The sequence below is a fragment of the Mastomys coucha genome, unplaced genomic scaffold (genome assembly GCF_008632895.1).
Source record: "Mastomys coucha isolate ucsf_1 unplaced genomic scaffold, UCSF_Mcou_1 pScaffold11, whole genome shotgun sequence".
NCBI classification, from domain to species: domain Eukaryota; kingdom Metazoa; phylum Chordata; class Mammalia; order Rodentia; family Muridae; genus Mastomys; species Mastomys coucha.
Genome location: NW_022196893.1, coordinates 34,104,210 through 34,118,821, shown reverse-complemented (window position 1 = coordinate 34,118,821; position 14,612 = coordinate 34,104,210). Strand labels below are relative to the sequence as shown.

Below are 14,612 nucleotides of genomic sequence, written 5' to 3'. Positions count from 1 at the left end.
TATGTAGTCTTGGCTATCTTAGACTATGTAAGACCAGGCTAGCCTCAAAATTACAGAGCTTTGCCTCCCAAGTATTGGGATTAAAGGCACATCTGGAAATATTTTTAACTGACAAATAATAATTGTGCTTATTGAGCCGGGTGTGGTAGCACATGGGTCTTTAATCCCAGTACTCAGAAGGCAGAGGCAAGTGTGAGTTTGAGGGCAGTCTGATTTACATATTGAGTGCCAGGGTTGAATAGAGAAGCTCTGGCTCAAAAAAAAAAAGTGTATATTTATGGGCATATTATGATGTTTTGATCTACATATTCATTATGGAAAGATTCTATGTAGCTGATTAACATACACTTTATCCAGTCAATTCATTTGTATATGTGAGAGAAAACCTTAAAATTCATTTCAGCAGCCTTGAAACATCCAACACATTAAATGTAGCTTACTGCCAAGTAAAACGTATTTCTTCAAACTTTGTATCCTTAGATCAAAATCTTCCTTTTCTCCATCTTATCACTTGACAACACCTTTTATACCTTCGTTCTGTGTCTCTTTTATGTTTCTTCCTGTGAATCCTTCTGTCTGAGGTTTAATATTGAACAGAGCTTGCTGTGCCTGTACGATTTTGATTTTTCTTCTCTTAACTACTCTGTCTCCCGGACAAAGGCAAATATATTCAAGACAATCAAGATTCTTTCTTGGTGACCTTTGAGGAAAAGAACTCATGGAATTTCGATATGTGGGATGCCAAACTTCTTCCTCACCTACCGGTCAATTAAAGGGGGTCTCTGTTCCCCTGAGGGTTGTTAACCAATCGGAGGAAAGGAAAGATCAATCTCATTTCTCCGTCACTCTTCTGCAGGGAAGCTGCTAACCAGTTAGAATCTGCCACTAGAAGTCATCAGGAAAACTGGCCAATCAGGCCAACCTTGTTACATGGCCTGGTCGGGAAGGGACCCGGACTGATTGGAAGGGATAGTCCTCGCTCCACACCCTTTCCTCCCTGGACCGCAGGTTCCCTAGCTATTGAAAGAAGGACCCTTCCCAAGCCCAGGGTTTAGAAGATCCCTAGACCCCTCCCTCACGTGCCTCAATCCACTTTTTGACAAGTCCCCGCTCTCTTATTATCTAATTTCCTACTTCAAACCTTGTTGCAGAGGCCCTCAGGATTTTCAGCTTCACAGATTACCCATCAAGATGTCAACTAACTGGTTTTGCATGATTTATGTGATTGAAAAAGTTTTGTAATATTTGAATCTCTTTCAGGAGATAACTGCGCAAGGACCCTTACAATAAACAGTCTCACGGGAGCATGGCAGAATTAAATTGCAACGATCCTAACTATAGTACTAACGATAATGATTATGGCGATTATTGAACTTTTACTGAATACCAACCCCTTTGCTAAAAGCTTCGTGTGCATTATTATCTCAATATAGGCTGCAGGGTAAGCGCTGTTATTATACCCAATTTTAAAAGGAGAGGAAAGATGATTTAAAAGGGTTAACTAACTTGCCCAAGGTCACACGTGATTTGGGAACCCAGGTTTGTCTAATCTGAATCCTACCACTCCGGGTAGGGAATTATCAGACTCTGCAGTAACTTTTAGGAGGAGCCAGGGTTAGCTCCTTACAGGTCCTTTCTCTGATTCATCCTCCTCGGGGATTTTGTTAGCGATATACGAGATTCTCTAAATTGTCGCAACCAACAGCTGCAACACCATTTGGCGGCGGCGGCTCCTAAGAACTATAGATTGTGCCTCTTAGGGTATGAAGCTAAGAGCTAAAAGGAATTCAGGTTTTGGCGGGGCGGGGTGTTCGGGAACCTCAAGGGATCAACTCCTAAGCCCTTGCTAGCCTGGGCCCCTCCGAGGGTGGCGGATTAGCTTTTTCTCCCACAGCATCTCATATTGCTTAGTACTTGGGAAATACCTGTTGCTTCCTAAAGATCCCGGCCCTGCCCCTGCCTAGGTCAACAAACCAGCTCTGGAGGGAGATGTGGGGAATTTAGGAGAACCTGCGAGGATCCTAATCCAGTTGAAATCCAAGGTTTAGGAAAGGCGGGGAGTCCCCCACCCTCTTCTTCCATTTCTCCCCACACTTTCCCTCCCTTTCAGGAGCTTCAGGGCCATAAAAATGCAGATGGAGGATCGGTGTGAAATAACGGGCCCATATAAATCCCTCTGCCGCCCGCCTGCAAGATGGATTGGCCGCATTGAAATTCCTCCGCGAGGATAATTAAACTCGGGGCCTCATCCGGGCAAAATTACATTCCTGTAATGGCGTCGCTCGGGGTCCCGGGAAATTGCTCCGTGGGCTTTCAGCGGCGGTTTTTATCGCCGGCCGGGGTGTGCCTGGCTGCAGCTCGCCTCTCCTCCGGGACCGTAAAGCTGCTGCCGTGATTTATCCTCCCCTTCTCCCAAATCCGATTAAATGGAGGAGCTCGGGGCCGGGGCGCCGCGGGGCCGGGGGCCGGGAGGGGGTGGCGGGAAGGACGGGGCCAAGGAGGGGAGGACAAACGGCCCCTCAGAGGGTGGCGGATTTGCCTTTATTTACAGCCGCGGCTTTCTTTTTATTTTTTTATGGGGGTTTGGTGAGCTCTTCCCGTCTTTCTCGCGCTGCGTCCGAGCACCCTAACCCGACAGCCGGGCTTCGGGTCTGGGTCGGCCTTGCGGCCGTCTTCTAGGCTCGTCTGTTCCTGCGTGCACACAAAGGCCTGCTCGGGGACTCGTGCTGGAAAGCCCCCGCCCACCGCCACCGGGGGAGGGACGGGCTAAAGGGCTGTGAAGAAAAGTAGAGGCTTGGGGGTGAGCACCTCGCGGGCGACTACTTATTCCAGCTCGCCCCCCAGCAGGCCTGACAAAGGCAAACTGGTCGCCTGGGGTGCCCCCGCACCCCTGCTGCAGGCCACAGGTGCGGTTATTCCTAATTGATCCCAGGACTCACAAAAGGGAGATTCAGTCCTTGTTTACCCCCCCCCCCCCAGTCTTCTGGAAAGCAAAAAATAAGTTAAAGCAGAAGCTGCCGTGGCGTTTTGCTAATAGCATTGGGCCAGTTCTCATCTCCCATCTAATGTTGCCAGGGTCCTGAGGGTGACAAGCAGCCAAGAGTTCTGTGATTTTATTTCCCCCTGCTACATTTTAGGCACTGAACCCCAATCCCTACTGTATGCTATAAGCGATTTCCGAGTAGACTGGGTTGTTGTTGTTTTTACTTTGCGCATGCTCTGAAAGGGAGCTCGAGTCCAAGACTCCAAAATGCTGTGCAGTCCACACTTCCACCACGTTGCGGATAAGCCTTCTGTGCAGTTGGCGGCTCTTCCGCGCACGGTGGGCTCCTTTTGCAGTTTCTCCTGTTGGACGCCAGGTGGAGTGCTTTTTGTTCCCCAGACACCACCAACCTGGCAGGGGGAGCTGTGGCGCGCGGCCCGATCCCGTAGCTGGTGTTCACTCTATCCGCGGGAGAGGGACTCGTTGGCTCTGATTGCGCGTGCGCAGAGCCTTCTCTCGCGCTTCCCGCGCCCCCGCCCCTCTCTGTCTTCTCTACCCTGGGAGCAGGTAAGGCCTTCAGGCCTCGCGTCCTCTTCGTTCCGCGCAGGCGCGCTCAGCAGTACCCCTTGCGAGGACCCGTGGCTGCCCTGACCTTGCTTGCTCCCACCCAGGTCCCCGAACCCTCGCGGCTGCCGGCATCCCCGCGCGGAGAGCTGCCCTTTCCTAGTGTCGATGACCTCTAACCGCGCGGGCCTGGCGCCATCTTGGGTGTCTCCCGGGGGTTGGGGGCTTTGCAGCCGGCGAAAGGCAATACTGGCGTGCGTGTTCTCTCCGGGCGCGAACCAAGGCTTTGTGGATGCTCTTTGCTCACCCTTAAAACTCCTTTCACCATTGTCATAACCCCAGATTCTCCCCTCCTTTCTTTGCTTCCTCCTGTCCTGAATCAAAGTAGCCTTTATTTCTTGAAACTTGCAGACTTTGAACCTCAGGACCTCTGGCGCAGTCAAGCAAGTTCATCGTCCAAAGCCACCATCTCCCCTAGTCAGCATCCTTTAGTTTGAAATAATCTGAACGTGGTAGAAAGTAACAGAACAGGTTAACCGGCCTGTGCACAGGTGGCTTGAGAAAGCCAGGGCAGGATTGAGTTAGGCCTGTTTCCTTAGAAACTGTGGTTGCCTCTAATGAAGGCCCTGACGTGCTAATGAAGTTGGAAATAAAATCTTAGCCAGAAATGGAGGTTTCTGTTAGGCAGCAAGCCCAGAAGGTGAGAGCAGTCCAAGCTTTAGAATTTATACCTTCCAGCTAGAGGGAAGGTTTAAAGAACGGAATAGTTAAGTGAGGAATTCTGATTGTGGAAGGTTTCATTGCTCTGGTGTGGGCTTGCCCAAGTTAGGTGACCACTGGAAGGGCTCTTGGGTTTATTACTTGCCAGCAACAGATAATACTATTCCATATGTTAATTTGTAAATTATTAAATTTAATACCCCTACTACTTTAAAAAAAAAAATTTACTGAGTACCCTGCAAGCAAGCGGTGGGCTGGGCAGTACCTAGAGTATTGCCAGAACTACATTTTATAAGTTACAATGTTAAAAACTTGTTTTAGGAAAAAGTCTTCCATTTTATTTTGGCTTCTTGAAGACTATAAATAACCCATGTTTACCTCAAATCTATGATTCTTCTGCATCAGGCTCCCCAGTGCCAGGATAACATGCACGTACCACCACGCCTAACTTCAGACCTCCCTTGATTCACGCACGTGTATGGAAGCATGCATGCATGCTGAGAAGTTAATGTAGAGGGCATCTCCATGCCACCTTCACTTTTTGAGATAGGATGTCTTACTGACCTGAAGCTCATCAACTTTGATTGCAAGCCAATCAGCTTCAGGTAACCACCTGTTTCCATAGGTACCCAGCACTGGAGATGTGGCAGTCACTATCATCTAAGCCATCCCCCCACCCCCCAAGCCTCCCTTTATTCTAAAAGTTCTAAAGAAGTACTGGGATTTGACTCAAATGAACCTGAATAGTTGGGCAGCAGAGCTGGGTTTGGGTTGCATAAAGACAAAAGGCAGGATTTTGTTTTGTTACAGGGTCACACTGTGTGGCCTGGAATTCATAGAGATGTGTCTGCCTCTGCCTTTTGAGTGCTGGAATGAAAGTGTGTTTCACCAAAACAGCAAGAAGTATCCAGCAAAAAGTAAAATTTTAGATAGAACGAGACCTGAAGACAAACGTTGATCTAAAAGTAAAATTTCAGGATTTACAAGTAGCATATCTGCCCTTGGACAGGTTGAGTCCAGTGTACTTAAGGGAGTAGTATTTAACAGGCCTATACTTTGAGTGAGTATCCTAGTTTATGGAATATTCAAACTTCAGAGAGAAAAAGCAAGGGATGTGGCTTGGTGGTAGAACATGTTACTTAGTTTGCACTAAGGTCCTAGGTTCTACCTCCAGTGTGCCCTCCTTCAGAGTTGCTATCCTTTCTCTTCCACTGATAACCTTCTAGTGTTGTTGAGACCATATCATTGTATACCTTAAATATAAAATGATTGGAAAGCCGGGCAGTGGTTGCACACGCCTTTAATCCCAGCACTTGGGAGGCAGAGGCAGGCAGATTTCTGAGTTTGAGGCCAGCCTGGTCTACAGAGTGAGTTCCAGGACAGCTGGAGCTACACAGAGAAACTCTGTGTTGGGGGAGAAAAATGATTGGAAAAGTTGTTTAAAATATTGACCAGAGATCTTGGTTTTTAGGGGCTGGAGAGATGGCTCAGAAGTTAAGAGCAACTGCTGCTACTCCACAGGCCCCGTGTTTGGTTCCCAGCACCCATGTGATGGTTCATAACCACCACTAACTCCAGTTCCAGGGAGTCCAGTGCCAGCTCTGACCTTCTTGGGCACTAGGTGTACATGTGGTACACATGCACACATACATTCAGACAAAGCATACATACAAATCTAAAAATGTCTTAAATTATTTTAGTGTGTGAATATGCGGGTGCACATGTCCCTGTGGAGATCAGTCAGAAGAAACTATGGAAGTACTTCTTCCACTATGTGCTCTAAGAATCAAACTTGTTTATTAGATTTATAGGGTACATGGTTTTACCATATGGCTGGCCCAGTGATACGCACTTCTAATATATATAATAATATCTCTCAGATAATTCTGATTCAAGTGGGTTTCGTTTCACTTAGGGCAAACTGTCCTACACCTTTAACGTATATATTCTTTGGGTTTTGAGGACACAAACCACTCCCCTTAATGGAGTGGTTAAATTTTACAGTTGTTGCTTATTAGATTAATGACAGGGTTTCTCATTGATTGGCTGTGTTTTGTTAAAGTAGAAATCAGTATTTTAAGGAGTGAAATGCTAAAAAGATAGTTGGAAAACGTCCAGTGACTTTGTCTTCTAAGAACTCTCTCAAAAGTTTAGGGATTCTATAGGGATGGAGATACAGCCAGCACTAGCCTAGTATGCTTACGGTCTTCGGCTCTAGCTCTAGTGCTCCCCAGACTCTGCCCTGTAAAAATGTATACTAGTGTTTTTGTTTGTTTTTTGTTTTTTGTTTTTTGTTTTGAAACAAGGTCTTATTTTGTAGCTCAGGCTGGCCTGGAACTTTCTGCAATTTTGTCCTTGCCTCCTAGGTACTGGGATTACAGGTTGTTGGAACCTGTACACTGTACACTGACTACTTCTAGGCCCAGAGACCAGGGAAGAGATGCTTTTGAACCTAGAAGAAGAAAAAGAACTTAAGCAAGGGATACTGGGAAAATTACATTGACAATCCCAAATTGTGGGGCTGGTGATGGTTCTTAAAGCAGGGAGAGAGCAAGTGACTTCTTGTCCAGGCCATGAAAGTTACTTGATTTCAGGATTCTGATGTCACTTGTAGTGATGATGCGAAAACTGTCATTTTGACTCTCTGAGCTAATTAAGCTTCCTAGAGCTCCTCGGGTGTAAGGATGATGTTTAACCAGCAAAGGAAAGTGTTTACAATGCTGCTGCTCATTTCCAGCTCTCCTGCCTTGGCCCCTCACCCCTGAAAATGTATGCCTGCTCCAAGTTTGTCTCTACCCGCTCCCTGGTGAGTACATTTTCTGGAAGGATTTTAAAGGACACTTTGTTTCTTCATATAAGACAATGCCAGAGATGTCCAAACTTTTAGTATAGGGACATGACACCGTCATGTACAAGTGTGCTGGACTGCCTTCATAGCTTCTCTAGGGTGCCTACAGTCTGTGGCTATAGTTTGGACATGCCTGTTACACCTTGTTCTTGACAGAGGGGCTGGGGGAAGGTAAATGAGATTCTGTGAAAGAGAAGACCTTTTGCTGTGGTTGCTAGTAGGAGTGAGTGCTTGCTAGGCACTCCTGGTCCATATTCTCTGCAGGCCAGTTAATTTACATCCATCATGTAATTTCACGGTTATGTTCATGGTATTTGAACCCAGCCAGACACAGTAAGCAAATGGTGTGTTACATAGCTTGGATAGAGTATACATTGTCTAGGGACTCTTGCTTGAGTAAGCCTTAGCTAGAACTTTATGCTGGGAATTTAAGCCTGAGAAGGAAGCTCAAGTACTCTCTGGAAAAGTGTTAGGCTCTGAAGCAGCAGGATGTTAGAAATTTAAAACTAATAAGATAGTGGGGGCTCTTCATCCATAAGTTAGAGGGTGTGATGCTGTTGGTAGGAACTAGTTACTAAGCACTCACTTCGTGCCTCACACTGTTTACCAGTTTGTATCTTCCCAGTTATTCCTCAGAACCCTTAGATTGTTCCCATTTGACAGGTGTAACTTAGCCCTTATACTGCATACCTGATAGAAAGTTAACATTTGGGTTTGGAGAGATAGCTCAACAGTTAAGAAAACTGTTACTCTTGCAGACAACTTGGGTTTGGTTCTGACATCCATATGGCAGTTTACAATCGTTGTAATTCCAGTGTCAGGGGATCCAGTGTTATCTTCTGGTCATTGTGAGCACCAGACACCCACAAGGTGCGCATACATACATGTATGCAAAACACCAGTACACATAAAAGAAAGTTACCACTGAAGCACTAAAAATACAGCCCAGTGGAGAGTGCTTGCCTAGCATGTTACAAAGCCCAGGATTTGGCGCACACACACACACACACACACACACACACACACACACACACACACACACACGGAGGAGGAGAAAGAGGAGGAGGAGGAGGAGGAACCAGACATCACTGTATTAGTCAGCGTTTCTATTCCTGCACAACATCATGACCAAGAAACAAGTTGGGGAGGAAAGGGTTTATTCGGCTTACTTCCATATTGCTGTTGATCACCAAGGAAGTCAGGACTGGAACTCAGGCAGGTCAGGAAGCAGGAGCTGATGCAGAGGCCATGGAGGGATGTTCCTTACTGGCTTGCTTCTCCTGGCTTACTCAGCCTGCTCTCTTATAGAACCCAAGACCTCCAGCCCAGGGGTGGCACCATCACAAGGGGCCCTCCCCCCTTGATCACTAATTGAGAAAATGCCCCATAGCTGGACCTCATGGAGGCACTTCCCCAACTGAAGCTCCCTTCTGTGATAACTCCAGCCTGTGTCAAGTTGACACACAAAACCAGCTAGTACAAGCACTATGTCTGTAATCTAGAACTTGGGAAGGTGAGGCAGGAAGATTGGTTGGTACAGATTTAAGACCAGCATGGCCTACCATGAGACCCTGTCAAGAGGTATGTGAGCATCTTAATTCTGTCTATAAAGGCCTGGCTGTTGTCTACCACGTATCTTAGAGATACGGTCTTGGGACTGATGAAAAAAGGCTGTCAGTATGAGGTAAGGTTTGAACATGGTTCTTTAAGTCCATTTTCCAGAGGAGGATACATATATTCAGAGAAGAATAGGCTTTCTTATGAGCCGGCTGTTGCCAGTAAATGTCTCCCTTGTTGAGTGAAGCAGATACTTCTGGGGCTTAGATTTCTTCTGATTCTCAAGAGAGTAAAAGAGTGCAGCGGAAGTGGTGGCCTCCTTTGCTCCATACAAGGAAAAACTCTTTCTTTCCTTAAAGCAAAACCTGAAAAGCAAGACAATGGCCCTGAATTCAAAATTTGTTGATACAGGGAATGATACTGCATGTGTAAAGTCCCGGTACCCGGGATGCTAAAGCAAGAGGGTTGCTTACCCTGGGCTCAAGGTCAGCTTGGGCAACATAGCAAGATTTCTGTATCTTTTAGGATGTGTTTTGTTTTTAAATATTTTTTTTTTTGTACAAAATTGTTACATGTGTATGAGTGTTTTGCTTACATATATGATGTGTGTGTTTAGTATGCAGGGAAATCAGAGGAGTGCTGGATCTCCTGCAGCTGGAGTTATGGATGATGTGAGCCACTGTGTGGGTGTTGGAAATTGAACCAGGGCAGGTCTCTACTAATGCTCTTAACCTCTGAGGCATCTCTCCAGTCCCGTGATTATTATTGTTGTTGTTGTTGTTATTGTTTTTTGTTTTTTTTTTTTTTAAGATTTATTTATTTATTTTATGTGTATGAGTACACTGTAGCTGTACAGATGGCCGTGAGCCATCATGTGTGTGGGAATTGAACTAAGGACCTCTGCTTGCTCCTGCCCGCCTCGCTCTGGAGTAGCTGTCTTCAGACACACCAGGCGAGGGTGTCAGATCTCATCACGGATGGTTGTGAGCCACCATGTGGTTGCTGGGTTCTGAACTCAGGACCTTCGGAAGAGCAGTCAAGTGCTCTTACCCGCTGAGCCATCTCGCCAGCCCTATTGTTGTTTTGAGACAGAGTCTCTCTATGTAGCCCTAGCTATCCTGGAACATGTAGAGCTCTGCCTTCTTCTGCTTCCTCAGTGCTAGATTAAAGGTACCTGCCTGTTCTTACACAAAGAGAAAGACTGACCCAAGGTTCTGAGTAAATTTGAAAGAATGGAAGGAGCATCAGAGAACATCCTACTGGGTGCAGTGACAGTGCTCTGAAAGTCACTTCCACAGCCTTCCTGCCCTTCCTGCCCTTGTCATTCCACTAGATCAGGACCTCTCAGCTGCTGAGTCGTCCGCTGTCTGCAGTGGAGTTGAAGCGACCACAGATGCCAACAGATGAGGTACCTTGAGGTGGAGTTGGGATTGTGGTTTGGTGGGGAGGGGTAAAGAGGGTTACCTCCCAGGACCAGTAGGGGGAGTGCTGAGGACAATCACCACAGGCTGACTGACATTCAGGAAGGATCAGGCCTTTGGCTCTAGAAATGGAAGGCAGTGAATACTCTGTGTTGGCAATTGCCTCTGGTAGTTCCTGCTTTAGTGGACCTCTGTCAACTTCCATTATTAGGCCTGGTCTGCTGAACAGGCTCATGTCTCAGACTTAACACTTCCAGACCATGCTGAGTCGTGGAGGCATTTGAGCTCCACCTCCTACATTAAAAAGTTATCTTGCCAGCATTTTAGGAAGGTTTTCGGGAAGTAAATGGTTTTTCCACTAAAGGAGGAACATCAGATTTGACAGCCTAGCAGTTTGAAATAGTACAATGTTTCCAAATCAAAACAGTGAATTGATAACAAAATCCCTGCCTTTTCTTTGCCTCTTTGTCACAGAGCCTCAGCAGCTTGGCGGTCTGGCGGCCCCTGACCTCACTTATCCCTAGCCGCAGCTTCCAAACCAGTACCATTTCAAGGGACATAGACACAGCTGCCAAGTTCATTGGAGCTGGAGCTGCGACAGTTGGGGTGGCTGGCTCTGGGGCAGGGATTGGGACTGTTTTTGGGAGTCTCATCATTGGCTATGCCAGGTAAGGATACCTGGGCCCTCTGTTGGCTCTGTTGAGTGTTCCAAAGGATGGTTCTAGAGCTGCACTGTCCTGTTCAGAGGTCACTAGCTCATTGTTGTTACTTTTTATTTAAATTTCAGGGTTTTCTTTGAGATAGAGTAAACCAAAGTAAATCTTTGCTGGGCAGTGGTGATGCATGCCTTTAATCCCAGTACTTGGGAGGCAGAGGCAGGCGGATTTCTGAGTTCCAGGACAGCCAGGGCTATGCAGAGAAATCCTGTCTTAAAACACCAAAAAAAAAAAAAAAAAAAAAAAAAAAAAAAAAAAAAGTAACCAGCTTGTGCCTCCACATGTGTATATAAATACATAAATATTAATTTTTGTTTCCTCATTATGTTGCTCTAGCTGGAGCTCACAGAGCCCTGCTTGTCTCTGCCTCCTGAATGTTGGCATTAAGGGCATGTACAGACACACCTTGCTTTAATTTTGTAAAAATAGGAATGCTACAATGAATACTGTGCTGGGTGTAATGATGCAGTCCAGCTGTGAGAGAGAAGCAGAATAGTCAGCAGCTCTGGGTTAGCCTAGGCTACATGGCGGGTTCAGGCCAGCCTAGTCTATATGAGACTGTCTCAACATAAATTTGAGGTTTTCTTCCTTCTTTCTTCCTTCCTTCCTTTCTTTCTCTCTTTCTCTTTCTTTATGAAAGATCTATTTTTTTTGTTTGTTTTTGTTTTTGTCTTTTCAAGACAGAGTTTCTCTGTATAGCCCTGGCTGTCCTGGAACTCACTCTGTAGACCAGGCTGGCCTCAAACTCAGAAATCTACCTGCCTCTGCCTCCCAGGTGCTGGGATTAAAGGTGTGTGCCACCACAGCCCGGCTGAAAGATCTATTTTTATGCATATGAGCACACTATAGCTGTCTTCGGACACGAGGATGTCAGATCCAATTACAGATGGTTGTGAGCCACCATGTGGTTGCTGGGAATTGAACTCAGGACCTCTGGAAGAACAGTCATTGCTCTTAACCACTGAGCCATCTCTCCAACCCCCAAATTTGAGTTTTCAGTTACCCTGTCCTGCAATTCCAAGTGCTTAGGAGCTGGAGACAGCCTTAGTTAACAGTGCAAATACAGCACATACACATTGCTGAAGTTCTGTTGAACAGCTGTAGTGTAGAGCAGGGACTGGCAATTCAAGTCTGAGGGCTGTAGATGGCCCACAGCCTGGTTTTCTATGGTTGAGTTAAAAATGTTTTTTTGTTTGATTGATTGTTTGTTTGGAAACAGGGTCTTTACTGTGTGGCCCTGGCTGCCTCAGACACCTGCTTCCCCAGTGCCTGGATGACCACCTAGTTTTTGCATTCTTTAAAAGTATTTTTAAAAGCAGCAAGAGGAGGTTTTCCTTGTTTTTATAAGGAAGCAACAGAGTCTAAGGTGCTGGCTCAGTGTGTATCAGCGTGTTTTATCATATGCACATTTATGTTTCTACTCTAGAATAAATGTTAGGACAATAGACTCTGGTCCCAAAGCCTCCAGTGAAAACTCTAGCTCTTACAGAGAAGGCTGCCATCCCTGGGCTCTAGCCAGTTAGTGCTGTAGCCTTACTGCTGTTTTCCTCATCTCGGGGAGTCCCCTTGCTCCTGGGACATCTGCCTCTGCTGCCAGCCCTGCTGGTCCTGGGCACCTGGGACTATTTAGTCTCTGCCACCTCTGGACAAGTCACTGAAGAACTAAATTAATCCCCTAGAGACCAGCAGGGGACTTAATGTCTGGGGAAATAAGGTTATTTATTTCAGAATTTGCATTAAACAAGAAGCCTGATTACTTTTGTGTCCACAATTCTGCTAAGAGTTTGTGTTGATTTACCTTACCCATAGGACTTATACAGGGTGCAGATACCAGGGTGAGGAAAATGAAAATTATCTATTGACTTGCAAAGTTAGCAGAGTTGTCCTATTTGGATTCATATTATAAATATATCATAAATACCATTCAGCATCTTAAAGTCCAAAATCAAAGCTGTGGTGGCACATACCTTTAATTGAGTTATTTGGTCTACAGATGGAATTTCGGAACAGCCAGGGCTACACAGAGAAACCCTGTATCAAAAACCAAAACCATTAAAAAGAAATCTTGACTATTTTCAGATGACCAAAGAAATTTAGCCCTTTGCCTCTCCTGCTTTCTGGAACACTATTATGCCCATAGTGTCCTGGTGTACACAGGATGTGGGCTGCAGGCCATCTGCAGTTTTGCTTCTGTGTCCTATTAAGGTTCTGCTGCTTGAGAAAGAGCCAGCCATTTAAGTATTCTCCATTCTGTTTTGGCCCTGAATATTAAGTATCCAGGCCTGTAGTTCTAAGTAACTATGGTAAGAGAGATCACTGGGAAAGGTGATGTTTGCCCATGGACCATGTAACAACATCTATGGTTGTCTGTCTCTACCTTGTTTTATCCCCTGTTGAAACCTTAGTGCTAGAGTTTGGGTATAGTGGGGTCTCCTTAGATGGATCTTTTTTTTTTTTTTAAATATTTATCCATTGTATGTATATAAGTACACTGTAGCTGTCAGACACACCAGGAAAGGGTATCAGATCCCATTAGAGATGGTTCTGAGCTACCATGTGGGTGCTGGGAATTGAACTCAGGACCTTTGGAAGAATAGTTGGTGCTCTTAACACTGAGCCATCTCTCCAGCCCCTAGATGGATCTTCATAAAAATAAGCATGAAGAAAATTCTCTAGGAGTCCACCTTAGTGCTAGAGGCCTTTTCCTTGTGTGGACTAGAAATTCACTCTTCTCTCCTCTTTCCCAGGAACCCTTCTCTGAAGCAACAGCTCTTCTCCTACGCTATTCTGGGCTTTGCCCTCTCAGAGGCCATGGGGCTCTTTTGCCTAATGGTGGCCTTTCTCATCCTCTTCGCCATGTGAAGCAGCTGTCTCCACTTCCACCTCCCATGGCTCTTTCGTGTCTCGTCTGCCCTGTATGTTCCTTTTCCTGTACCTCCCCAAGAAGCCTGGGGAAAGTGCTTGGCTCAGGGTTTGACAGAGAGAAGACAAATAAATACTGTATTAATAAGATGTTTCTTGAGTCTCCTGTGTATATTTCTTTTCAGCAGTTGGCAGAATGCCTTGGTGAGAGTACAAGGCCAGCGTGGTGATGGTTCTAAACTCTGCAGGAATCTGGCGGGGCTCAATCTCTCTCTTTTTTCTTTTAAGATTTTTTTTAAATGTATTTTATGTATGTGGATGTTTTGTCTGCATGTACATCTGCACACCAGAAGATGACACCAGATCCCATAGGACTACAGTTATAAACTGTTGCGAACTACCATGTGGGTACTGGGAATTGAACTGGGGGCCTCTGGAAGAGCAGCCGGTGCTGTTAACTGCTGAGCCATCACTCCAGCCCTTGGATTTTATTCTTTTTGTTTCAGGAAAGTTCTATTAAAAATAGCTATCATTTTCAATAATTATTACCTGGTATGACCTGCAACTTGCCTTGGAAGATTGGGGTTGGTGCTTAAAATGGTTACCAAAAGGGTTTGTTACCTGTCACTGCCATGATCCTGGCCCAGGCCCTCTTTGTCACTTATCTGGTTAATTGCGTGTGCATGCCTCTTAACTGCCACCCTACTTCCAGTTTCTTCCAACATCTTAAGAACGGGACTGATTTTGTCATTTACCAATTCAAAATTTACACATGTCACATACCTCACTGGCCTGAAACTCTTTGTAGATCAAACTTAAAATAGTCCTCTTATCTCTGCCTTCTGAGTGGTGGGACTATGGATGTGAGCTACCATCCCTAAGTATTGCCTCATTGCACTGGCTAGCCTCAAGTAAAGAGGACTGCATCTGTGTAGTAGCAC

At 45.7% G+C, this 14,612-nt stretch overlaps 1 protein-coding gene across 2 annotated transcripts; it reads left to right on the top strand.

Moving 5' to 3' along the window:
• The first annotated feature begins 3,235 nt into the window (after positions 1-3,235).
• Atp5mc2 (ATP synthase membrane subunit c locus 2) lies at positions 3,236-13,821 on the top strand. 2 transcript variants are annotated; one of them, XM_031357124.1, is made up of 6 exons: positions 3,600-3,801; positions 4,673-4,872; positions 7,005-7,073; positions 10,006-10,080; positions 10,568-10,761; positions 13,557-13,821. In XM_031357124.1, the coding sequence occupies exons 3-6, from the start codon at positions 7,035-7,037 to the stop codon at positions 13,669-13,671; spliced, it is 423 nt and encodes a 140-aa protein (XP_031212984.1). In that variant the 5' UTR covers positions 3,600-3,801; positions 4,673-4,872; positions 7,005-7,034; the 3' UTR covers positions 13,672-13,821. The 2 variants fall into 2 exon arrangements, with proteins under 2 accessions (XP_031212973.1, XP_031212984.1); XM_031357113.1 differs by lacking the exons at positions 3,600-3,801; positions 4,673-4,872 and adding an exon at positions 3,236-3,550.
• Positions 13,822-14,612: the final 791 nt, after the last annotated feature.